The 26,623-nt window shown below is 32.9% G+C and overlaps 1 protein-coding gene across 1 annotated transcript in view; it reads left to right on the top strand.

The window, feature by feature from the left end:
• The first annotated feature begins 8,010 nt into the window (after positions 1-8,010).
• Positions 8,011-26,623, top strand: part of LOC137924171 (glutamate receptor 1-like) — a 113,118-nt gene continuing 94,505 nt past the window's right edge. The window contains exons 1-3 of the mRNA XM_068767570.1: positions 8,011-8,023; positions 9,149-9,301; positions 22,207-22,334. Of these exons, the coding sequence (XP_068623671.1) occupies positions 8,011-8,023; positions 9,149-9,301; positions 22,207-22,334 (294 nt within the window). The remainder of the gene's footprint in view (positions 8,024-9,148; positions 9,302-22,206; positions 22,335-26,623) is intronic.

Genomic DNA, 26,623 nt, shown 5'->3' with positions numbered 1-26,623 from the left:
CCGAAGCGGTAAAAATTAATCGGATTTTCTGTAAAATATGTCGTCAGAAACGATATTACTTTCCGGTCTCCCTAATTGTTGTTAATTGTTATAAATATATAATGTATATTAATTTGTGTATAACCTAAATAAAAAAAAAATAAGTATATCCTTTTTAATGCTAGAAACTATTTAAAATTATACTTCACAAACATCTGTTATATAGAGACACCTGTTACAATATTTACAGTCCGAAGTACATATTGAAGCATCGAGTTAGATCGGTGGATTTTTACTACGAAATTATTTTTTTCTAAGGCTACAATACAGGATAATTGATTATAGGCTTCAAAGCTTTAAAAGTAAAGCTAATTTTTTATCATTTATAGACAGTTGTAGAAAAAGTTTTTATCACTTATTTAAATTAATTATTGTTAATTATCTGTATCTGCAGACTCTGTACTACCAGAAGGTATTGCCGCAGTTTCAGAATGAAACCTTTTATGGTGATGGAATAATTTTACACCTGTTATACCTTTTAAATAGACTGGACATGCATACATTCATACTAGACTGTATATAATTATTAATTTCAAGAAGGCTTACGGATTTGTAGCAAATATTTCATATTTTTAATATTTTAGGCGTTTCTTGAATCATATTCTATATATATATATATATATATATATATATATATATATATATATATATATATATGTGTGTGTGTGTGTGTATGTATTTATATTCATGACGTCGGTCTGCTTTACATATTGAAGTTTTAAAAAATGTTCTTTTATATATTAAGAATCACTAGAGCAATATTAAGGATAAAAACTTTTGCTATCACAAAAGTAGTAGGCGCTTGAATAATATTTAAGCTTAAGCTATTATTTTGCTAGCCGCAAGCTTCCACGTCTACTTATTTACACGTAAAGTGTAATAGTAGGCCTGTCAGCCAAGATCACAGGTTCAATTCTCGGGATGCAATTTTATATAATTGACTATTTGTAACTTAATTATATTTCATTGCCATTACTAACAAACAAATTTCTTTTTATACAAAAATAATATATACTCATAATCGTCATTCCTGTCACATCCTGTTCACTGCTGGACATATCCCCTCCCCAACATGGCTTCCCTCATCTAATGGAACTGGTTGTAAGCGGCATGTATGCAGTGTTTTACAATGACTTTAAAACAAGATCTGATCCGCTTTGATACATATGATTATAAGTACGGTTGGTTGTTGTTAACTGCAGTTGTTAAAATAATTGTGTCATGGGTAATAATCCCTACATCTATAGAAATATAATGGGAAAATGTATATGAATAAATGTAAATATTCAAATCAATGTTTTCCGTAATATAAAGAGACAAATATAAAAATAGAAATAATGTCTAGATTTCAAAATTAAATGATGACTTTTTACGTAACTTCGACTTAGGGTAAGATCGCTTGGGATAGCAAAAGTTGATCGTAGCCATCCCTGCAATATAGGGGGCGCCCCCTAACTTCGGTAGCCGGTAATGCTTAAACTTTATTCAAATTTTGTTAAAACTTTTCTCTCTGTTGTTTCGCTCAAGCTCAATATGCCTGGAAAATTCTTAACATATTTCACAACTACGCGAAACACACACACGGACGTATCCGCAAACATAACTCTTTTAGATCCCACAATGACAAGTGCGGTAACTTAACATGAGATTTAAAAGTTTCTCCATTCTCCTTCTTTGATCTACTTACTTCAAATACACTTGCATACTTTTACCTGTTACATGTGTTATACACAGGATGATTTGTTTTAAGTGTAAAAAATTTAAAAGGGTGAATGTAAAGTTAATAAAATAGGCATTATTAATCATAAAAGAAATAATAAATAAATATAATGAGACAACGTAAAAACATAAGAGAAATAAATTAAAGTAGAAAATAATTCCAGTGATAATGTACTGTGATAATAAAAGAAAAATAACTATGAAACTTTGGTTATGGAGAGGAGGCATAAAAGGTGTTGTTTAGGAGGAATGTTAAGGATTTTATAATGAAAGACATTGTGGGGAAAGGCAGAAGAATAATAAAAGAGATTAGAAAATATGAAATATACAAAAAAAAAACAGTTTTTTTTCTTGTCTAGAAATCTTTCCAATAGGACCACACAGCGTTTTTGGACGATATTAAGAAACTTATCAGTCCGCCTTGTCGTGACGTCAAATATAATCATTTAAATTAAGTTTTTATTATACTTTTTCACAATACTTATCAGCTACTGCCATTTTGTTCTTACGTGACCTAAAATACACATTTGAACATCCGATTTCGTTCTTTCCTTTGACACTTGCCTTTAGTTTTTAAAAAGGCAATCACCAGGAAGTCAACATATACTATGTTGTTTTATGTATAAATTGCTATTGTAGTTTTTATTGTGGATTGAGATGATCTTTTTAATATAGTCAGAGCGAAATAAATATAGAATTTTAAAACTGAGATATACATGACTTTTAAAAAAAATCTGTAAAAATTCAAACCAATTCACCTATAGTATTTATGTAAACCATTACCAACAGAAATTCCAATGGTACGATATATAAAAAAAATGAAACCGGACTGTTTGCACTATCGTACTGGGAAATTTAACTTTTATACTTAAAAACGTACAATAAAATTCTTTTGTCCAATATTATTTGTTAAAATTGAATTTCGAGGTTTTGTAGTCATAACATCGCAACGACTTGTTTTAACTAAACGATTTTGTTTACAAGAAATGTAATGTTTGTTTAGATTGAATGAAGTTGACAAATCAGAGAGAGACAAAGTTGTTAGTAAGAAAAGGACCAATATTTAGCCACTTCCGCACACACCGATTAGTGTAGTAGTGATGTAACATAACTCCTGAAGATGCCCCGTGGAGGGGCGAAACACGTGTTGAGTGATTTGACGGTGGCGGTTGTGTAATTTGCATTGTTTGCCGCATACGTATTTATCAGCGGGTTGGCGGGCGGTGCACTTTGTTGCACGACTACCACTGCATGTGCGGAAGTGGCTAAATATTGGTCCTTTTCTTACTTAGGATGGACTTCCGCAAGGTAACGCCTGATTCCATTCCTTTTCTTACACATATATAAATTCAACAAAATTAATATGAATCTAAAAATATATTTATTGAATTCTTTGGCAAGGAACACTTGAAATCAGCGGTTTATATATTGCATGCCACCAATTATTGCAATGCGAGACTACGTGACCGCGTGTAGCAATGAGAGTTTTAACATTTTAACTCTAAACTTATTTATGCGACATAAAATGTAATTACATGAAGAATTCTCGTGTAAGCTATTGGCTTTAAGCCAGCTTCCAGTGCGGTTAGGAATTGTAGACGGTTACAAATAATCTACTTGTTTATGTTATATCGTATACCATCACTGACACTGCGACATAAAGTTTTAACAACTTTTAATAGATACTGCTGATTCATAATTATTATTTTTACTTACAATTTTAAAACATTTGCCTTTTAACCTTGAAATATTGTTATTTCAAACTATGTACAGCACCCGGCAATAAATATTGCACATCGACTTTTGGAAAGAGACAATCGGTATTTCGTGCGACAGAGATAACGCTCTACGAAGACGAAATTAACCGATTGTCATTTTCTAAAAGTCGATGTGATATGTATCGCCGGGTACAGTACGTACTTTAGTCATATTTTATTACCACCTAAATAGTGTTAATTTTAAAACAGCTTTAGTTCAAGTGTGAAGTTGTATGTGTAAAAAAAAACTTAAAAAATTTCCGCTATAAAAAGAGGTCAAAGTTACCACAGCAGTAGTGCGAGATATGAACCAATACTCAATGTACGGCTCCAATATCACGTCTTACTAAGTCAATTGTATACTACCAATGGTGTTGCTATTGCCGATGACTTGGAAGATTTAGAGTAGCTCCTCCTTCTTGTCTACTACCTAACTGTGTGAGAACGGACCTCGAAAAATCTTACTAAGCAGTTGCATATATACTCAACGCGGATAAAAACTTTGATAGCGTGATTCAGAACCTTTTTTTCTAAAACTACCGCCGCTTGACCGTCCAAAAAAATCAAACCGCGTGATATCACGTTGCGCGTATTTCTAACTACCCGCATTTTATTATATATTTATAACGTGTAGATTATACATTAAAAAAAATCAAATTTGCAATTTAATGTACTCACGCAGGATATTATAAGTGTCGTGTGTTATTAAAAATAGTCAGAAGTTGTAATAAACTTTAGTTTTATAGTCTGAACTATTGCACATTTTTGGATAAGGTTCGTTGTAGCTTGAAGCTATTTCGGCACTTTCATTCAAACCGTTGTATCCGATTGAGTGAAGGCATTGATTTGTGGTGTCTAACATATGCACTTGAAATGTAATATTGCAATTCCTACACATCGAAACAGCTTTTTATTTATAGCCTAATAAAATGTTTGACATCTACTTATATATATATATATGTATATATATATCTATATATATATCGGCGAACTTTACTCTTCATACAAATTTTCTGCCAGCAATTGTAGGTACGTAATTGGTGGTGTATGTATATAGAAATTTAAATAGTGTATATATATATATATATATTAAATCAAAAATTAAAATATATGTATATCTTTAGATATAGATCGTTTAAATAATTTTTCTTGAACTCAGCTTGGCTTATATATCAAGACTCTTATAATGAATTACATATGTTAATTCTTTGCATATATAGATTACATATATACCAATTACGTACCTAGTTTTACTGGCAGAAAATTTGTATGAAAAGTAAAGTTCGGCGATACACAAAGTATGTTTCAAACATTATTTAATGGAATCAGGCGTTACCTTGCGGAAGTCCATCCTAAGCACCAACAAATGCACCGCCCGCCAGCTACGACTACCACTGCATGTGCGGAAGTGGCTAAATATTGGTCCTTTTCTTACTCAAATATTATTTGTTTACTTATTGTATACATAATAAATGATTAATTAATCCTGACTCAATCGATAGTAAAACAATCGTAAATTAGCGCCATCTATCGGTTGCCTTAGAAATTACAATAATAATGTAGTTAACACGTTCACTGCGGCTTGAGGTCGATTCAGCCTCATGGTAAACTTTGCACTGGGGCGGCGCGTAAAACTCGTGTTTTCTCTCTAGTGCGGCGGCTAGCTTTCTTTATGTCTGCGAAGCATTGACTCAATATTGTAAAAAAATATTAATGAACATGAGGCAGAAAAGGCCTCAACCGCACTACTAGGAAGTTCAGCTTGAGGCTGATTCGACCTCAGCCGCACCAGCTGAAAGTTCTTCAAAATTGGGCCCGCAGTGAACGTGTTAAGTATAGTAATTGTGACTTCAAAAAAATATAAAAATATAAAACAATCACCAAAGTATCTTACTACCAATACATACCTATAACTTTTATTAACCTATACCAATGATATATGGGGGAGATATACCATAACTTCCACCCTTGGCAGGTTGGTTGGTGAATAGAGTGTAGAATTATGGTATTCAGAGGACGCCGCTGATCATCTTCAAGTAACTTGTAAACAGTGACTATCCTATATATATATATATATATATATATATATATATATATATATATATATATATATATATATATATATATATATATATATATATTAGTATACAAAGTGTCAATTAGACGAGGCTGTGTATTTAGAAAATCGAAGCGACTTATGATATTTTTTTAGAAACTATTAGAATTATTACAGCAGAAGAATTGCTTGTGAGAAGTAGCAGTTGGCTGAACGCATTGACATACAACTGATGGCCGTTGGTACCGAAAGGTGATCGAATAGCGACAACGAGTCGGGAGATGCGGCAAGGTTAGACCCTCCTCTAGGTGAAACGATGATGTAATTATGGAGCGATAAAGTCGCTGGTTTCGGGGAGGGCAATACAGGTGATAGTGACGATTTTTTAAAAGGTCTATTCCTTGCAGCAGGCTTCGGTCTGCCGATATGATGATCATGATGGTGATTGAGAATATTATCATAAATTAGTATATCCTTTTTATTAAATACGTCTTTCAGGATATCCAATAAGGAAATTACACGCTATAACTTTGTAACTAGTATAAATTTTATTTAAGCAAATATTAAAATTTAAATGTAGTATAAATACAATAATAATACAGAAATATATTGTAAGAAATAGTGAATTCCCATAAGAGCAGTATATTGCAACTTGTGACTATCGTATCATAACATTCGCGGCGCTTTTACGAAACGCCGGAGGTTTAAAACACTTTTGTAGCGTTGAAAAAGTTTCTTTTAATCTTCTTTTAATGAAGTTGCCGGGTATAGTCAGGTAAGATACTAACCAGTACAAACAAGTCCGCCTCTATTTTAAAAACACGTTATAAAGAAAAATTATGATACCTTTTATACCCAACTATAATGAATTTTAGTTTCGAACTGGACAACTGTTACATTTTTATTACAGTGAATTACGGTTTAACTTATTCATATAAAGAATACGTTTTATAGTTTATTTTAAATTATTGTTTCATATTTATAAATAAATGAAACACCTGAGAAAGAAATTGCAAAAACTCTACAATTACTCTGCCGTCCGAACGATCTTTCTGAAAATTAAGAGAAAAATAGTAAAAAAACTTTTTTAATTGCACACTTTTTTTTACTTGCAACTTTTTTACTTTTTTAATTGCAGTCAAACATTTCATTATCCTCTTATTAAACCTACCGCATGAATTTCCAACAAGATTAGTTAGAAGCGGCATTCATATCTTTATTATCATTATCATAATTTATATAGAAGGTCCTCTGATCATTGGCCTCCTTCAAAGATTTAGGACCAATAGGACCCGGTGAAAGCAGTCTTCATCATGCTTTTTGCGATGACCTAAATAAGGTCATATACATACCATGTTCATACGCATTCAAATAAGTATATTTAATTAAGTTATGTTAATAGATACAGATCTAGACGAGACTAATATATTTAATGGAATCAGGCGTTACCTTGCGGTAGTCCATCCTAAGTAAGAAAAGGACAAATATTTAGCCACTTCCGCATGCAGTGGTAGTCGTGCAACAAAGTGCACCGCCCACCAGCCCGCTGATAAATGCGTATGCGGCGAACAATGCGAATCACACAACCGCCACCACCAAATTACTCAACTTGAGTAATTCCTTTTCTTTGAGTTTCCTTTTTCTTTTCCTTGAGAGTCCTTTTCTTACTGAGACTAATATAGTCTGTTCATCCTGTGCGTGGACGGTCGACGCTATGCCTGGCTGTTCGCGATCTCAACTCTACAACTTTTAAGTTTCCAACTTGTTTTACTGGCTATGTGGTCTCCCCACTATTTCTTCAACTTTACAATCAGCTTGACTGAGTCGGTGATTTTTATTTTTCTATAGATCTTCATGTTTTTGATTTAATCTTATAGATAAATCCCAAGCATACCTTTCTCTGTGGCACGTAGTCAAGCATTTTGTGACTTTGATGTAGTATAAATATATTAATTTTGATTTCATAGCTGTCATAAGGTTGTTTCTTGTAAATGATTTTCCTTTATTATATAAGATATTAAATCAATAAATCAAGTTATAAGTATAATATGTTCTATCTATATATTGTTTTTAGCGGTATATTTTGTGATTTCAATATTCACGGTGTATTGTTATAGGAGTAAAATCTTTAAATGAATGAATCTTTATGTATGTTGTGAAATATGTTACGTTAATTTATTATTTAAATAACGGGACAGTTAAAAACTTCTGCAAATACAAGGTCTATAGGGACACATAGTAAACAATAATTCATTTTAATATGAATTTTAAGGATATTTACCGCATTTAACCAATTTAAAACTTTATTTTTAACCAAGTAGAAAAAACACGTAAAATCACGAGCATTGAAAAGCGGGATAATAAAAAAGAATCCGCTGTAACGCTGAAAGAAAATGACACTGGAAATGGAAGAAATATTACTGGATATAGCGTTTGAGAATGGCTCTTAGGGGTAATGTCCGAAGGCGTTGGCAGTGAAAAAAGACAACGTAATAGTTTCCAGCCACGTGGAGTAAGGCGGAGTTGCGGATTCTGCGGGCATTAAAGGGGCAAGCGAACGGTTGCTTCAGTGATTTCGATAAGCGTTTTGGTCAGCGGTCATATTTCAAGACGATGACGTCATCCCGGAGCGGGATACGACCCCAGCTTTTTCAATACTTCAGATAAAGACCTCCACGGATACACTCCATTACTCTTGATTCAATAAATTACTCTCTATTGTTTTTGTACATCTTCTTACTGTAATTTATGAACGTTATAAATAAAGATAAAAATTGAATTTGTTAACCAACGATTTATTTTATATCTCCGTTTATACTTATGTTTCTTTTTAATCGAAAATTTTATTACGTAATAATTTTAATAGATTCAACCATTATCGATATCGTGACAAAATCGAGTAACTCAAACTTTTAGACACGAGATTTTTTTTTACCAAAAAGCGGCCAATGATATAAATTCTTTTTAGTACGGTCACTGCAAGGCCAAAGTCACGAACACCGGTCTTAGGGTGCCGTAGCCAGCTACCTTATCTATGTCGTCGAACAACCTAATGGGGGGCAAACCCACTCCGCGTCTATAGGATCAACTGAGTAAAGGATTCTTAAGTGAAAATACAATATGGACTACTTTAAGAATGTATTCAGGAGATGGTGGTTACATGCCAGTGTGTTCGCACGCCACGTAGATTAATTTTTATTTTAAAGGATATCATAAACGGGAAATTTACTATACAATTTCTAATTAATTTGGTTTGACTGTCATTTTTTTGAGGCCAAGATAAATGTTACAAATTTGAAAACAATATTCGCATCTTTCATTAAAGATACTAAAATTTTTTATACCTCTTGATAAAGTGCATAAAAATATATTACTCGTAATATCACTGTTGGCATTTAGGCATCTTGTTAGAGCATCGTCTTACTGGATGTCAGACATGTTTTGAATTTTAAATCAAACGATATACCAAGATATATATGACAAAAATAAATTAACGATAATCATATGCAGTCTTCATAAATAAACTTAAATGTTTAACTTAATAACCGAAAAATTCTAAAGTGACTTTTATTTCCAGGTGCAATCTTCGATCAGAACACTGAAGAGATACAGAATGTATTCAAATACGCCCTGACGGTCCACAATCAAAATATTAGCAGCAGACGCCTAGAGTTCCAGGCCTATGTCGACGTCATTAACACCGCCGACGCATTCAAGCTATCCCGGCTCAGTGAGTATGACGTCATTTGACACAAGTGTAAAAAAACAGGTCACCTGGAAATCAATCCTCGTGTTTCATACATACTTAGTCTTGCCATAAATATTGTTATAAAGAAAAGCACGATTTTTTTTTATACGTAACATTTATTCCTTTCATAGTGAGTTAGTTTAATACATCAATATATAACTATTAAAAATATACAATGTTTATTCGAAGTGGTCTCCATTGGCTGCAATACAGTCTTTTAAACGTTGAGGCCAGTTATCAATAGCAGCACGAACTCTTTCTAGAGGAAAATTCTTCACTGCCAACCGAATGGATCGTTTTAGGGACTCCAAATTATCATGGCGTTTAGAGCAAGCCTTACTCTCTAAAACTGACCATAAATCATAATCCAATGGATTTAGGTCAGGACTTGACGACGGCCAGTTTTCAGTGCTGATAAAGTCCGGAACGTTAGTTTTCAACCAAGATTGGGTGGATCGAGCTCTATGACCCGGTGCCGAGTCTTGTTGAAAGCACCATTCTTTGTTATTGAACATGGTGTTAGTTAAAGGCTTAACTACCGTCTCAAGAATGGTATTTTGATAAACTTGTGCCGACGTTTTAATACCTTTTTCACAAAAATATGGCTCAGTCACCCCTTCATAGCTAACACCCCACCAAACCATCACTGAAGTGGGATAATGCCCACGTTGTACTCTGTTTACTAATTGCGAAGCTTCTTTAGAGCTTCCAGCATAAATACGGTCATTTTGTTTATTAAAATACTGCTCAATTGTAAAAATTTTCTCATCCGTAAACAAAATTTTTTTGTGACCTCCCTTTGCGTACCGCTTAAGTAGTTGTTTGGATTTTACCACCCTATTCTTCTTTAAATTATCAGTTAAGAAGTGACCAGTACGTCTCTTATAGGCTGCAAGTCCTAAGTCATCTTTTAATATACGCGACATGGTTCTAGGAGCTATCTTCATCTCCCGAGATAAAATCTTTTGCTTACGGACAGGATTTCTTCGAATTCTTTCCCTAACTGCTTTAATCACCTTTTTCACACGAACGGTACGTGGACGGCCAAACCTTTTTTGTCACAAACAGAGGAGCTATCATTGTACCTATCAATAGCCCGGTAAACAAACATTTGACTAATACCAAGCAGGTGGAGGGTTTTAAAAATTGCACTTTTCTCCATACCTACTTTATGTAAGGCAATCACAGCGATTCGGTTCTCTTTATCACCCCACTCCATTTTAATATAACAAAATATTTAACAATATAATGGCGCGAAAATAAGAAAACACATCAAGCAATCATATAAAAATGACAGATTCCAAATTCAAACGTAATATTTTCTTTTTTTGAATAGTAACAGTATTTATGGCCAGACTAAGTATAAGTATATATTTATTTATGATTCTCTATATTATGTGAGCATTTAATAGATTAAAAATAAGTCCAAAGTATTTTCTTATTAACTTTTTTTTGTTAGATCTATTTCTGCTTGGGAAAACGTTAGATGATTATTTTATTAACACCTTTTAGATTAAATTTTCCAAACATTCTCGTATTTAGTTTTTATCAAAGCCTAATTATAAGTAGCCAGAGACATGTTTAACATGTAAAAAGAAGGTTTCATATGGCGAATTTACTACAAAAGAAGTCAAGAACGCCTTACATTTTACCATTCACAACAAGTCACTGAAATCTCATGTTCAACTATTGCATCTTATTAAATCACCATATAATCGTATGACCTTATAAAAAGACAATTGAAACTGAGTCAACTTCTTCTATTCTAGACCGAGCGATGTTTATTAGGCATGGCATTAATATCGGTAATTTATATTTTTTTGTAATATAATCAATGCAACGCAAACCAAAGTTCACAACGAGGATAGACAATCATATTAAGATTGTCGAAAGAGGTGCAAATCAGGTCGCTTTCAATTGGTTCTATTGCAATGTTTTATATATGGGGAAAATCTATGCCCATCATTGAACATCGTAAACGGCTAAATGATAGAGATACCACAATCTAGACTGTAAGAATGTTCAGTCATTGTTACTACTAGTTTTAAAAATTTAAATTCTAAACATATTTTTAAATACAATCACTTTTATTAAATATATGAATTTTGTATTAAATTTTAATAAATTACAAGGTATTATCTTCAAAATAAATTATAATAACGTGAAATAACGTAAGCCATTGTCCTCGAAAAGGTGAGGGAGCTTGTCGGAGGTTTTAATGAAAGTTTCGTCAGCTAGTGTTGTGATATGAATACTGCGATTTCTTTTTTTTTAGTCTCTTAATCAAAACACCAGACGTTACCTACCCGAACTTTCAAGGGTTTTTTTTCTATTACCTCTCGTCTATGGATATCAACGCTAATTTTGTGAATCAGTCGAAAGATTAAAGAGATTTTCTTTATTATACACTATCATAAAAATACCCACGGAAATTTCATACAACACTGACATATTCGCATGTAAAAAAAATATCTATTTATAATATCATATAACAATATTTTAAATAATTTTTATTTGTTAAAATTATATTAGCTTATGTTTCGTAGGAGCTAAGTTTTAAAATATAGGTAATGTGTGAAATTAAGTTACGCAAAATGTTATCGACAAATCTCAAGTTATTTTGGTTTGGCATAGGGTAAAAGAGCACGTCGGTGTGATCACCTGCCAGCATTTCTGATCAAATGTAGATAGTAACTAGATTCTACTATTGCCTGAGTAAAAATATAATTGTTTGAAAAAAGTTCGTTATAGAATACCTCGAGACTTCTCAAGAAGGGCACGGCGTACTGTAATGAAAAGAGAAATTGAGATTATAGAACCAATTAATTTTCAAGATCGGTTGAAGATACTGTATATGTCCAAAATATAAAACGGAATTCACACATTTAATAAAAACACGATAGAGAACTTTGTTTATGCCTATAAATGTATATAAGATAAAATTAAGGTTACCATGTGTGGGTTTTTCATTATCATGAAGTAAATTTAAAAATTTCATGGATCAAAAAAATGATAAAAGATCTCCTTCTGCTTCTTCACAGCCGATAGGCGCCCACTGATGATATAGGCTTTTCCGAAAGATCGACACGATGAACGATTTCGACGCGTGATCTAATACAGTTTTGGTGGCGTTTAACAGGTTAGGTTAGCACAAAAATTAAAACGCTTGGATGAAAGATAGACACAGTTTATTTTAAAAGTCATCCGCCTACAACTACAAGATAGACCAACGCCATAATAAATTATTCGTCATGCAAATGAAATAATTTTTACAGAAAACTTTTACCACTCATCTGTAAATATTAAACATCGATTCAAAATTGATACAAGATAGTCTTTAATTCCATGTTCTATCACAGCACTATAGATTTAATACAAATTCACGAACAATAACACATATATCAGTTGTCGCCGTTCGCCATTTTATATTTCATAATATTTTTCGGCGTGAGACGCGATTTTGACAACCGCCTACTAATCATACGCCGCGCGTCCTTACATTTTGCGCATGCGTAGACCGATGGATTGACAGATAAGAGAAAACGTTTTGCCAGCTGTGATTATTTCTTTTTTTTTTGGCTCCCGTTATTGGGATCCTCTCGTACCCCCTATCTGGTGTTTGACAGGGTCTTTTGGTTTACATTTATTTTATTTTTTTCACATACTTTTTTTTATTTTATTTTCTTTCTCCTCTTTCATACTTCATATTATCTGTCGTTCATTTTTTTCTTTCCACAATTCCACTATCTTTCTCTTTCTCTCTGTATCGCCTTTCATTCTGTGATTATTTCGCTACACAGTCTTAAAGCAGTCCATATTGTTTTACCACTTATGAATATTTTACAAGGTAGACCCCGGTAGACGCGGCGTGGGTAAACTCCTTCTTGGTAGACTGACGACATAGTTCCAGTTCTGAGAAGTTGATGAATGTGGGCAGTGCAGGACCGGTTGATGTTGCGACATTTGGAGGAGGCTTTTACCTTTCAGCGGACATCTATCGGCTGAAAATTAAAAGAGGAATGTCCAACAATGGTTGGATGTATGCCTTACAAATAGATCTAAAATAAAAAAATTACATTTATCTATTAATACAAAAAAAATTAAGTCAAATTATTAAGAGCAGAAACTCAGTTTTATTGGAGTACAATAGACCAAATTATAACAGCTTAAGCATAAATAATAAATGTCTTAACTTTGGATGGTACTTAAAGTAAATATAACCTTAATGATATTAACTTCACAATTTGACTCGGTCGCAATATGAAATTTAGAATTAACAGACAAATATAATAATGAATGGTTACTTTCATGATGTCGATTCGTTATTAACTTTAAGAGAATTGCGTTATTTGAAATTTAAGCTTTCGAGTTAAATTTATATTTGATATAAAATTTTTGTTGAATAATATCATACTTTAGGCTTCGGAGTTTAAGTTGGATTTTTTTAATCTCAACTTTAAAGTTCAAGACCTCCACAAGGTTGTGTGTGAACACAACAAAATACACATTAGTTTAATTAGAAATGGACACATGACCAAACCTTAATTAAATTTAACCTCAGTTTAATTTAAGTTTATGTCTTAATCATCATTATTATATAAGCTATACTACGTCCATTACTGAACATAGAAATCTATCGTAAATTTCTAAAAGAAATAGTTGGGATCGACCTGTACAGCGTTTTTCAAACTTTTTCAATATCGTCGTTCATCTGACATACATACAATAAAGTCTATTTTGAGGTATTACATTGTATTGTTTTTTTTTCAAGTAGTATAATAATTATGGGTTCCTAGGTCGGGAATAATATTGGAAATAAATTATTTTACTCCGTTATTAATGTAATTGTAAGACTAAGCACAAAAAACGTGTCAGAGTATGTTGTGCTATATTCTAAAATAAGGTAACCTATACAAATATGGTTTATAATCAAATCTGTTTCTAATTTCTATCATATTAGAATGTTCTAGAATTGTTCTCATGACGCAAGTGTTATGTTAATGATCCATTAGGGACGATGTTACGAATAATTGAATGTACTAACTGTTATGAAGTAAGAAAGGTGGCAGACATTAAAAAAAATACTGGTGTTTAGAATTTTTTCATTGTTATTTACCTATCCCTTGCCGCTCGTAGGTCTAAATCTGTGAACATTTATGAAGGGCGAAGCGCTACGAAATAAGGTTATTCATAAACTTTTTTAATATTTTTTTTTCTCGGAGCATAGAGACAAATCCCTCGGAGACATTTCTCTCGAAAGCCGGCATCAAACTTATCGCAACAGTGAAACGACGACACGGGGATTGTTGCGTTTGTTCCTCGCCGAGATACAGCCACGGCTTTTTTTTTTTTCACCCGCGAAAAAAATATGAACAATAGATAGAAGTGGGAACATATTTCGTATCTAGCGAAATAAAAAAAATAACACAGAGAGGGGAATAATACGAAAATACTGACACGGAAATTAAAAGGAGGAACAAAAGCAAATTGCCCATGAAAGAGGAGGAACGCCGACCGCGGGTGGCTCGCCTATTTGCTCTAATGACAAGTATTTTCCGGATAGCCGTGTCCTTCGGACTGCGAATTTTACGTCATTCATTTTATAATTTTAATTACGGTTATTTAAGATAAGTGCGTTGTTTATTAACTAAATATCTAGAAGTTGTTTATTTCTGTTCTATTTTTAAATATGTTATTATTGGCGAGCGCGTGCACTGTGTAAACAGATTAAATATATGAATATGATAGTGGTAATTTAATTATAATTTTACATAACTAGGTAACAGCAAAATAATACTTAACAATAGACTGACTGAATAAAGAAAATAATATTCAAAATCGCATCTCGGTACGAAACGTCAAAATAAAAAGTATAAAAAACAAATATAAATACAAAGAGGTTTTAAATGACCCAATCAGTCAGTTTGAAATGAAAATTAAAAAAAATATATCGCGATTTATTACTAACAGTCATACATTGAAGAAAATAGAAAACTTTTCTCGTAGGAAGCTTTTTTATCATTAAGATATTAAATACATCTATAAAGTTAATGCCCTGGAGTATATTTCTTTTTCTCATGAACTGGAAGCTTAAAACTTTTAATATCATAAAACTATTCCTAACGCCTATCACCCTTAGTCTCTATTTGTATAATAAACGGCGAGCAAATAAATTTTAATTTAAACTTAAATAAAAGAATAGGAAATACACATTATAAAAGTATAGGTTAAGAAATAAATATTATAGAGGGCACTTAATAATATAAATAAATTAATATTTAGCATTTATCAATTTAGATAAATTACAAGGCAGTAATGATTAGGCATCGTATAGGCAAAAAAAATTAGCATTGAGAAGAAATATAAAAAATAGAAATGATAATTAGTGTAACCAAAAACCAAAAGGTCTCAGACATTTGGATTTTTTTTTGTTTTTAATGGCGTTTCACTTCCCCTGTCTTGGGTACAAAGAGGCTACAAAGTATATATAAATATTTTTATCATCATAATAATAGCGTTCTCAACTTTTTTCTTTCTCAATGTCATTTATTTATTCATTTTTCATTATTCACAATTTCTTTCGTTAATCCATCACCAGCCTTATCTGAATTCATCACCTAACATTCGCTGCTTTCTCACCAGAATACTACCGGTTTACATTTTATTTTGTTTTGCTTAATTTTTATTTCTTTGTTTTCTTTTTTCTCACATTTACATTAATTTATATTTTCATTTTTCTATTTTCACACTACTTGCATCATTGATTTACGTATTTATTTTGACTAGTGTTAAATCCCTCCTTTTTAAAGGTCGCGAAAGAAGACACGTGGAAAAAAATCATGAAACCTGTCGGTGCATTTACTGATAAATAAATGCATTAATCTTTAACTTAATGTTACATAATACAAACAATACAGATCACGAAAGGACAGAACAGATATTAGCTTTGTTCTAAGATGTTTTACATTGTGATCCGGCTGTTACATTTCCATTGCATATACATGATTAGACCGTACCGTCTGGTAATAAATTGAGCCGTGTCTGCCTATACAGATATAAATAAATTACAAGTGCACTTAAACGTATATCTATGTAGATGAAGCAATGGCATATGAATTGTTAATAGACGATTTGTATATACATGATGACACACAGGTAACAAAGGAAACTGTAATCAAATAATTTCCAAGTCTTACATTGTTTCACTTTGCAAGAGCCAGAGTAAGTTTATTGGACTAAAGGGTTTGCTATATACAGGATGGGCTGCTTTTAAGCGTAAATACATTATAGATGTAAATGTTCATTTTAATAGCATAACATATAAATCCATCTACTTCTAAACATCCTGTACCAATTAATCAATATTAAATTTTCTCTATAAAATCGGACATTTCAATAATATCTGGCAGTATAAAGTATTTTTTTAACTATAAAATTAGTTCGTATTTATTGATGGTGTACCATATATTTTTAAAGCTTTTAAAACAATAAATAATCATCCTGTATTTTTTAAGATACTTCATATACTCGCTCATGTAGTTGAGTCGAAATTTCCTGAACTAAAATTGTATCTATATTGTTCTTTTGGGATTTGGTCGCCGTCGTTCTATACACGCCCATACACGCCCATAAGGCATAGAGCACGCCAAATATATTTGTACCATAATAACCACGCTGGCAGGTGGTTTTGTGATCGCAGTGTGGTATTATGGTACGCAGAAGACACTGCTGCCCATCCTCTGGAAACTTGTGACTAATGGCAATCCTATATTAACATATTTGTACCCATGTAAAGACACTTGTGTTAGGTTTGATTTGTCTATAGCACAGGAAGATAGTATACGCGGGCTTATGATAACCTATTGGTGCTTGCTCGAAGAGTATTCCGGAACTTCATGATTTAACTCCTTATTTCTTCTATCTGGGTCGCTTTTATTAACTGGTTGACTTTAGCCCGATATACAGTTTATATACTAATATATGTTGAACAATTTCCGACGCACTAATGAGGATTTTAGTATTTATAATTTTTATTTGGAGTTTTTTGATGAAAGGTTAAGATAACAAATATTTCATCACTTAATTGTATAGATTTTTCCCTTCATACTTGGCCCCGAGAATATTTTTACGTCAACCTCAAAACTACCATGATAAAATGTACCAATATGTTTGGATAGAACGATAGGCTCTCGTGAAGCGAAACCGCATTTGGATCAGTTCAGTAGTTTTTCCGTCATGCACCCATAAACACAACCGGTATGTATTTTAGTAATACTCAAAGTAAACCTTTACATGTATGTATTTTCTACTCTATTTACTTATTTCGAAATTTAAAAAAAAGTAATTATATATTGAATACAAGTATATTTTATGAGATAGTCAGTGATGTATTTTTATCGCTAAACATAGTCATCATTTCAGACATAGAACCTCCACTGCTGCATGTTGGTCTCCCTCCTTGATATCTAATAACGACGATTTTTTTTCTTTTTTCTTTTTTTTTAAATGGCCCTCGCTATTGGGAGCCTCTCGTACCCTCTACCTTGTGTTTTAATTTTTTCACATATTTTTTTTATTTTCATTATCGTCTTTCAATAACTACAATTGGAAGCAGCCAACATGAAGCGTCTTCTGATGACATTAAAAAAGGTTGTTTCAGTCTGTGTTCTCCTTTTTATCGTATTAGAGCTTCAGCGGCCATCTATTTTCATTTCAATTTAACAATTCTCTCTATCTACATATATTAAGTACTATCTATATTAAATATGTAATTAATGTACAAATTAAACTGAACTAGATTTATTTATTAATTACATAAAGCATTTATATAGAACCAAAAGCTTTGAATTCATTTAATAGTAATTTAATTTAATGCTTTCATGTGTTCAGAACTTTGTATAATATTAATATAAATTCTATAACACTGTATTTACGGTCAGTACGAAAATATGTATTTCATGTATTTTCATCTCTAGAATTAATTCAATTATTTATTTATTTATTCATATTATAATAAATCTTTATGGTTATCAATTACGTCATAAAAGAAATGACTCGATGAAATCAAAGGGTTCTAAGCGCGACTTCATCTGATAATGATAAACTTAAATTGTTTTTTTTTGACTCACAATAATAGAAGAATATTTCATGCGATAGAATTATTGGCTGTTGTTCATAATTCTTCTCTATAGTTCTCCAATAATAGTGGTTAAAAATGATCAGCGTTTTTCAAAAACTTTAGCGAGGTCACCTGTCCACCTTGCATGGAACTCCTATGATGGTTTTGCAGGACCATGGTCTCCACTTAAAATTTTTTAAGACGGTAATCATCTCCAGGCTGTTGAGACTGAAAAATTCTCGAGTTTGACTACGAGACGGTAAATGCAGCGTGAGTAAGACCCTTACAAGTTGGATCGACAACATAGTTATGATCGCGGTAACTCGTTGCATGCAGGCAGTGTAAGACAGGTCATTATGGCGATCTTTGAGTAAGGCATATGCCTTGCAGTTGGCATTCATCAGCTGAAAAGATGAAGAGTCATCACTTTCAAAAAAATCTATTGTTGATTTTCATAGCATCTTTTCACAGCAAATACGTCGCTACACTTCCAAACCCCTCTTTAAAACTAGTCCACAGTCGTTGTATAAATACTATCACAAATATCTGTAATAATACTTTATTACATATATTTGTGAAGTTGAAGCTATTTCATCATCAACATCATCGTTTTAGCAATAAGACCTTTTCCAGAGATTAACAATAAGACTGGCTGGTAGCGGCTAGGATACAGCTTTTACGAGTTTAATAAGGACGTATGGCAAACCTTGACGGACGTCTTAAGCTGCTATTAGTAATCATGATTAATTTAATTAAAAATAAATAGGTTTTTATTTACCTATATCTCGGGTAAATATTTATTTCTGAAAAGAGTTGTTATAAAAATATCATCTTAACGTAAATAAATGTAAACAGAAAATGATTCACAATAAAAAAAAAATTCTCATTCATTTTATATCTGATATTATTTCATCCTGATAGACATCCGCAGTAGGGACCTTCGTCCATTGTAATTGCACCTTAAAGCAATTATCTTAAAAGCCTGTCATTTGGGGGCAAATTTAATATACTTTAAAGTAAGAGAAGTAAGGGAATTTTCTTAACTTATTTACATTTTTCTTCGTGAGAATTTTATTTCTCACCTTAATGTTATATTATCAAATATAATATAATTAATCGAATTGCGAATATTTCGACAGATCGTGTACACAAATGCCCATGTTTTTCATCGTCGTCAACATTTTAACTTATACTTACACTGCTTAAAATGCTTTTCCATAGAACTTCAATATGATCGATTTTAAGCCTACATCCAACGTATTTTGATTAACTTAACAAATTCGTATATACTTTGTAAGTTTATATGCCATACCAACAGTTAATGGGACAACAGAAACTAGAAAATTAACACAATCTTAATAAAAAAGTAACCTGTCATAATATTGTAATCAAAAAGTAAGGCATATTTGTTAATAAAACGTAAATTATTTATTTATTCCTCCAAATCAAATTCATTCCCTTCAAAGCAATCCCTAACGCTTTTAAAATAATAGTCTGAATAGTCCATTTCCGGTGCATACTCTTCTTCTTTCTTAAAAACCATCTTCGATTCGGTTTTAATCTCATCAATCATGTCAAAACTGTATCCCTACAATGCTTTATTAAGTTTGCTGAATAACCAAAAGTCGGACGGAGCCAAATCAGGCAAATACGGTGGTCGCGGAATGATATTAGTCTAGTTCTTGACCACTTTTGACTTCAATCGAGACGACGCGATTGAGACACAAAACGTCCTTTAAAATAGTTTGAGTTTACCAAATAATACTCTTACTTTTAACAAACAAACGCTCGGCAAATATTATAGTCAGTTCCACCAACATAAGAAAAAAATATCTGCCTCCCTAATTCCCGGGAGTTTTAAATTAAAATTTCACCTTACTTTTTAATAGTAGTAAATTTCTCATTATAAACATATCCATATAAATAGCATATATAATATAATGCTTAAAAGTTTAGAAAGGTTTCAAGCGATGCATAGTATAAAAATATCAATAAAAATTAATGTAAAAGAATAATCGACAGAGATCTTAAGTCTCTAGAGAAGAAACCAACGATCGACAAGCGGAACATAGGACGTCGATATATAAAGTAGACAGACGACCTTTGTAGATCGTAAGAAGCTGGACCCAGGTCGATTGCAACCTTTATTGTGAAGTATCAAAGACTTTTTATAATATTACGTTAAGGTTCCTTGATTTTTCTTTACCTTATTACTTTTTTTTCTGATCTGAACGGTTCATAGCGCTACTATAATTAACTTACATTATATTAGTCTATTCTAGTTTACTCTATTTTTTTATTATTAGGTATTTATGTCAACCTGTATTCATTTTTACATAGTTCTTCCCTTTGCCACAAAAGTGTGGAAAGCCTTAAGGCTTTTACATCTACTTTATACTACTTAAACTATCTTTGTACAATACTTTTTATTCATACCGGTTCTATTAAAAATCTATGTATGAGACCTTTATCTAACAGACGTCATGGAGTATAAATAATGATAGATAATTATAATTAATCAAAATTTAATGACAATTATCTGTTGTATCTTTGATTCCCAGAATGTTAAACAATAGAACAATATAAGCACCTTTCATGGTTAAACCAATTTACAGCCGTTACTTTACCAGCTTAACCATGATGACGTATAAATTATACATGAAAACCTGTCCAATTTACGCCTTTGCGGTTTGAGCATCCACCGCGGGAATTCCCCTATGCAAATTATCCAAACAAATTAGATGTTTACCCAAATTGTTTGGTGATTTGTTTTTAGATCAATACAGAGTGTTTAATTAGCGTTCAATCAAAAAGTCTATTACGAAATTGATTTTACTTTTTATTATTAACATTGTTGGATACCCACTGGCTAAAACAGAAGCCTCTTTATAAGTTGAAATTACAGGCTATGATCCCGGCTTATTGCCAATAGGTAACCAACATCAATCATCATAACCAACGTCCCGTTTTTGGTGCGCTGAGATCGGATTACAAGTTTAGGTTGAAGCAAAGAGTCGAACAAAGGAACATCGCATTACTTATGGACAACGAGAAGAGTCGCGGTATTTTTCTAGATTATTGCAGAAGGGTCCTAGGAGATTCTAAATAGCTCTAGGCTAGGCGCTTTTATAGCTTAGCTATCTCCGAGTGAAGCTATAAATGATAACCGTCAAATAGCATTCATTAATAAGAATAAAAAATATTAACTTTTATGTGATATTGTGGTACGAAAATAGAACTTATAATAAACTAGCCGTCCCGACGAACCTTATTATGCCTTCTTAGTTCTTTTATCCGATAGACCCCACTGTAAGGTATAGACCTCTCTTATAGACCACCACGATGCGCACATCCAATGACTTTCCACGACCTTATTTTTGTTGTAGGTTTACCTAGTGGGGACCTGACCTGCTGTTTGAGAACCTTCCGACCGCAAAAGCCGTCCCCTGTACAAGCTACATGCCCCCTACTGCCACTTTGACCTTGACTTTGATTCTTCGCAGATCTCCTTATTTATTATTCTATCTCCAGGACATGTAATGAGAGTTAATAATAACATGTTTTTTATTTCTTAACAAGTCAACACAACTCTACTTCTTTCCTTATTTATTAATTTTATTAAAATAAGAAACATATGTATTTTTTGGTTATTTAAAAAGAATTCTTCGTCTGCAATATCTCTATTCTCGTCCGGTTTTTATGCCCAAACGGGGTAGACTGATGAAATAAAAAATATAAATGGCGCCTAATATTTTATATCTCTGTGCAGTATGCAACCAATTTGCGAGAGGCGTGTTCGCGATGCTGGGAGCTGTTACTCCGGAGTCATTTGACACACTGCATTCATACACCAACACGTTTCAAATGCCATTCGTCACACCATGGTTTCCTGAAAAGGTATGTTATTTATTCATATATATTTATGAAAAGAAATCAAACTAAAGGAACGAACGAATCGTTGGTCATGGCCTAGGCTTCCACAAAAGATATATATTTGAGGATATACCATAATCGCCTCGAATGGCAGGTGAGTTGGCGATCGCAGCGTGGTATAGGCAGATGACGCTACTGATCATCCTCTGAAAACCTATTTCTGAGCATTGTTAATCCTTTTTAATTAATGCACAAAGGTAACATAACATTGTATCACAGGAATAAAATATTTCAAAATAACAATAGATTTTATTATGAAATTGTGGATCTATCCATAAATATATTCTACTATGGCATTTCAGAGAAATATCGAACATTAAACACTAAAGCAGGGGTAGCCAAGTATATAGATAGTTCGGGTCGCATTTCAAAACTTATTAGTTTTTAAAAGTTATGCGAAAATATATTAAAAATGAAGAAATTGTTTTAACAACATGTAAACACGTTTACAAAATGTGTTTATTTTTGTAAACGTTAAAAATAAAACACATTTATTTTACTTCTCAATATTGGGTGAAAAATTCGTTAAAACACTTCTTAGTAAATCTTTCAGACTCTGGTTAATTAATACTGATCGCTGTTCATCTTTCGTAAGCTAAAATTATCCTGCAGCGTGCCGTAGGTTGGCAACCTCTGTACAATTGTTTTAAAATTTATTATTTCATAGAAAAAAATGTGTATATTATTGTAAATATTATCTCCCATAATTCTTCTTTTATTTTTTTTATTCATGTACAAAACTATCGATTTTTAATACTATAATATTCAAATTTAATAATATATATGAAAAAATAATTCAAATAATTATTTACGTAAATATATATTAAGAACAATTCCACGTATCTGTGAATCATGGAACATAAAATACTGTATTATACAAATTTAATAAATCACGTTTTTTTATATATTTAGCACTGCAATATTATAGAGCACCGATATCTAAAACTGTGGCAGTCAAATAAAACAAATTGTATTAAAAAAATTGTTCACGTTTTCACGAATATAGTATGAAATAAATTCTTCACATATTTAGCACGACAATGTTTTACAGCAAAACTTATATAAAATTCAATATTTTATACTAATAGATCATGCATACGTTCATAAATCTATGTGAAATATTTTTAATCATGATTTCTGCGAAGAAAAACATAGAAAAGTATAATAATTAAATTGTTGTTTTTTTGCTAAATAATTGTACATGTTGTATGATAAAATACTTCACATAAATGTCGTCAACGTTTCAGCTCATAGACGCCCACTGTAGAACATAGGCCTTCCGGAAAGATATCTATGGGAGGATAAACCTTAATCGCCACGCTTCGGACGATTTGGAAACTTGTCTTGGCAATCCATTGGGAATAATTTAGGATTATATTCCTAGAATCCAACTCACGACTTACTATCGCAAATCTCATCCCTCCACCGCCCTATTAAAAATACCTCAGTGAATTAAATGCAATGTACAAAATACCAATGAATCGTTTCATCCGCGACAGCAGAATTGTAAATTTTAACAAATCGCCCTCGCAATTTAAGCATTGAAATTTAATCAATTGAATAAAAGAAGACTCAGTCAGCTGAATTCATCAGACACTAACTTAGAGAAATCCACTCGCAAGCGGTCGGTACATTTATATTCATCAAAGCTAATGTTTGATGGAGACATTCTTTTTAAGCGAGCATAACAAAAAAATTTCATTTACTAATTCATATAGTTGCTATACCACAATTACAAACAAAACCAGTGGTTACATTTAACAAAATTATTATACACAGCGCTTAGATATAGATGTAAAAGTTTTAAGCAAGTTCATCTATAACATATTTGTTATCAAATAATGTTCGGTAAAATATCCAAAAATCTATGGCTTCAGCAATAATTAATTACGTATGGTTAGTATATATTATTGTAATATACCGCAGTGATTACATTTTTCTTCTTGTTAGTCGATAAACATTACTACAAGATATAAGCGTAGTATAAGCATTTCTGAGATGGTATATACAATAATGTCCCCGCTTGATGTGGATTGGTGATCGCATTGTGTTATTGTGGTTCGCAAAAAACGCAGCTGTTTAACCTCTGGAAATTTGATTATGGGCAATGGTAATCTTATATAATTAATGCACAAGGTGTTAATTATATAAGATTGTATCTTAGGATTCGATTCTACCGCTCTACCGTTCTCTACCGCTGTCTGCTTACTAATGTCTTAAAATGTACGAAATAGAAAGAATATGTCAAGTACTCGTAGATTTTTATTATTTTCAGCTTATAGGCTCCCACTGCAAGGGAGTAACCCCCCCCCCCCCAAAGATCACAACGATTACCGGTGTTACCTTTACTATATCGTCGGTCTACCTAGTGGAGTCCCATGCCGTGTCTACCGTCTCGGGGCTATCGGCTGTGCGATCTTCTTATTATTTTCTGCCTATAGGCTCCCACTGCAAGGGAGTAACCCCCCCCCCCCCAAAGATCATAACGATTACCGGTGTTACCTTTACTATATCGTCGGTCTACCTAGCGGACTCCACATGCCACGTCTACCGTCTCCGGGCTATCGGCTGTGCGATCTTCTTATTATTTTCAGCCCATAGGCTCCCACTGCAAGGGAGAACCTCCCCCAAAGATCACAACGATCACCAGTGTTACGGTACCTTTACTATGTCGTCGGTCTACCTAGTGGAGTCCCCGTGCCGTGTCTACCGTCTCGGGGCTATCGGCTGTGCGATCTTCTTATTATTTTCAGCCTGTAGGCTCCCACTGCAAGGGAGTAACCTTCCCCAAAGATCACAACGATTACCGATCTTACGGTACCTTTAATATATATATCGTCGGTCTACCTAACGGACTCCCCATGTCGCGTCTACCATCTCGGGGCTACCGGCTGTGCGATCAATATGCGACCCACTCACTGTAACTTCAGAGCAACTAAGTCGACGACCATCGTTCCTCCACCTAATCTCCTCATATTGTATTTTGTTTATTTACATAGATAGGACAGTTCTGAAATTATATTTTACTTGCGTTGTAATAATTAGTAAATATATTTTTAATATTTTTTATCAAACCTACTTACTACGTTTTTAAGAGTCCTTACCCAGGATGCTGCCACTCTGGTAGGCTTTAATCAAAAAAAGATCGCTTATGTTGCAGTTTCATTACGCGCTTCTGTCAGTTGCCATGTCAGTGACGTCACTTCCTTTTAATTTACGGCTCACGTCCGATTTGAAAAGTGGTACATTTGACTTGTATAATCGTGTTTTGCGTGCGATGAAATACGATTTCAAAAACGATATATGAAATATAAATTAAAAGAATTTTTTTATCGATATTCACGTATTCGCATTTGAAAGTCGTTACTTTAAATGTTAAAACTATTTTCTGTCTGAAATATTGTGGTGTAAATATTGTATTAAATAGAATGTTCTATGAAAGTTCTAATTTAGATTACAGATTATAAATAATACAGTTAAGTCGAAACGAAAGTGTGTTTTACTTTTTAAATGTAAGTCGCTTCTAAAGGATCTCATATAATCTTTGTCCAAGAATTTTAAGGCCTGCTCAGAGACTATGTCGTTCTCTTCCCACTCAAACCCTCTCTTAGACAGTGCTTCTTGCTACTCCCCCAGTACCTCAGTAAAGGCCAAGAGACGTCCCAAAGACGTACTCCACCACACTACACCTACTGCAGACACTCACAACATTTCAAGCGTTAACTACAAAGCACCTGCACCCACTGTACCTGCGACACTCTGCTCAGGATACTGGGTTATACATAACAGAACTAAAGACTGCTCACCACACCACAACACCTGTTTTTAGGGAGCGGCCACCAGATCCCTCACCGTGAACAGTGTGAGCGAACCGAGGTTGGGTCCTGATCACTCCTTGACTCCTCTGAGGTCCATGCTGCCGTCCACACAGGCACACCATATAGCATAGACTCTACTGAGCTCTACTCGGGTAGAGAGCTTTACTACGTATGAACAACTTCATGCAACTAGTACACACCCATCCGGCTTTGTTTGTTTTTAGTTCATGGACTCTTCCGCTCTGTGAGCTCAGCTTCCATAAAGGTATAGAAGGTTCTAGACTAACAGCAACCACTTCAACAGAGAATAAGTATATAAATTTATGGGCAGACTTATGACTCTGGACCTCTTAGGAGTGAAATGATGTTGATAATGATAGTTATTTATTGATCAAATGTAAAGTTAATAAATAATTTAGCGATACATAAATAATA

The sequence above is a fragment of the Battus philenor genome, unplaced genomic scaffold (assembly GCF_028537555.1).
Source record: "Battus philenor isolate CCGP_79_NKW_IND1 unplaced genomic scaffold, ilBatPhil1.0.hap1 SCAF_1, whole genome shotgun sequence".
NCBI classification, from domain to species: Eukaryota; Metazoa; Arthropoda; class Insecta; order Lepidoptera; family Papilionidae; genus Battus; species Battus philenor.
This window is presented reverse-complemented; position numbering and strand designations above follow the sequence as displayed.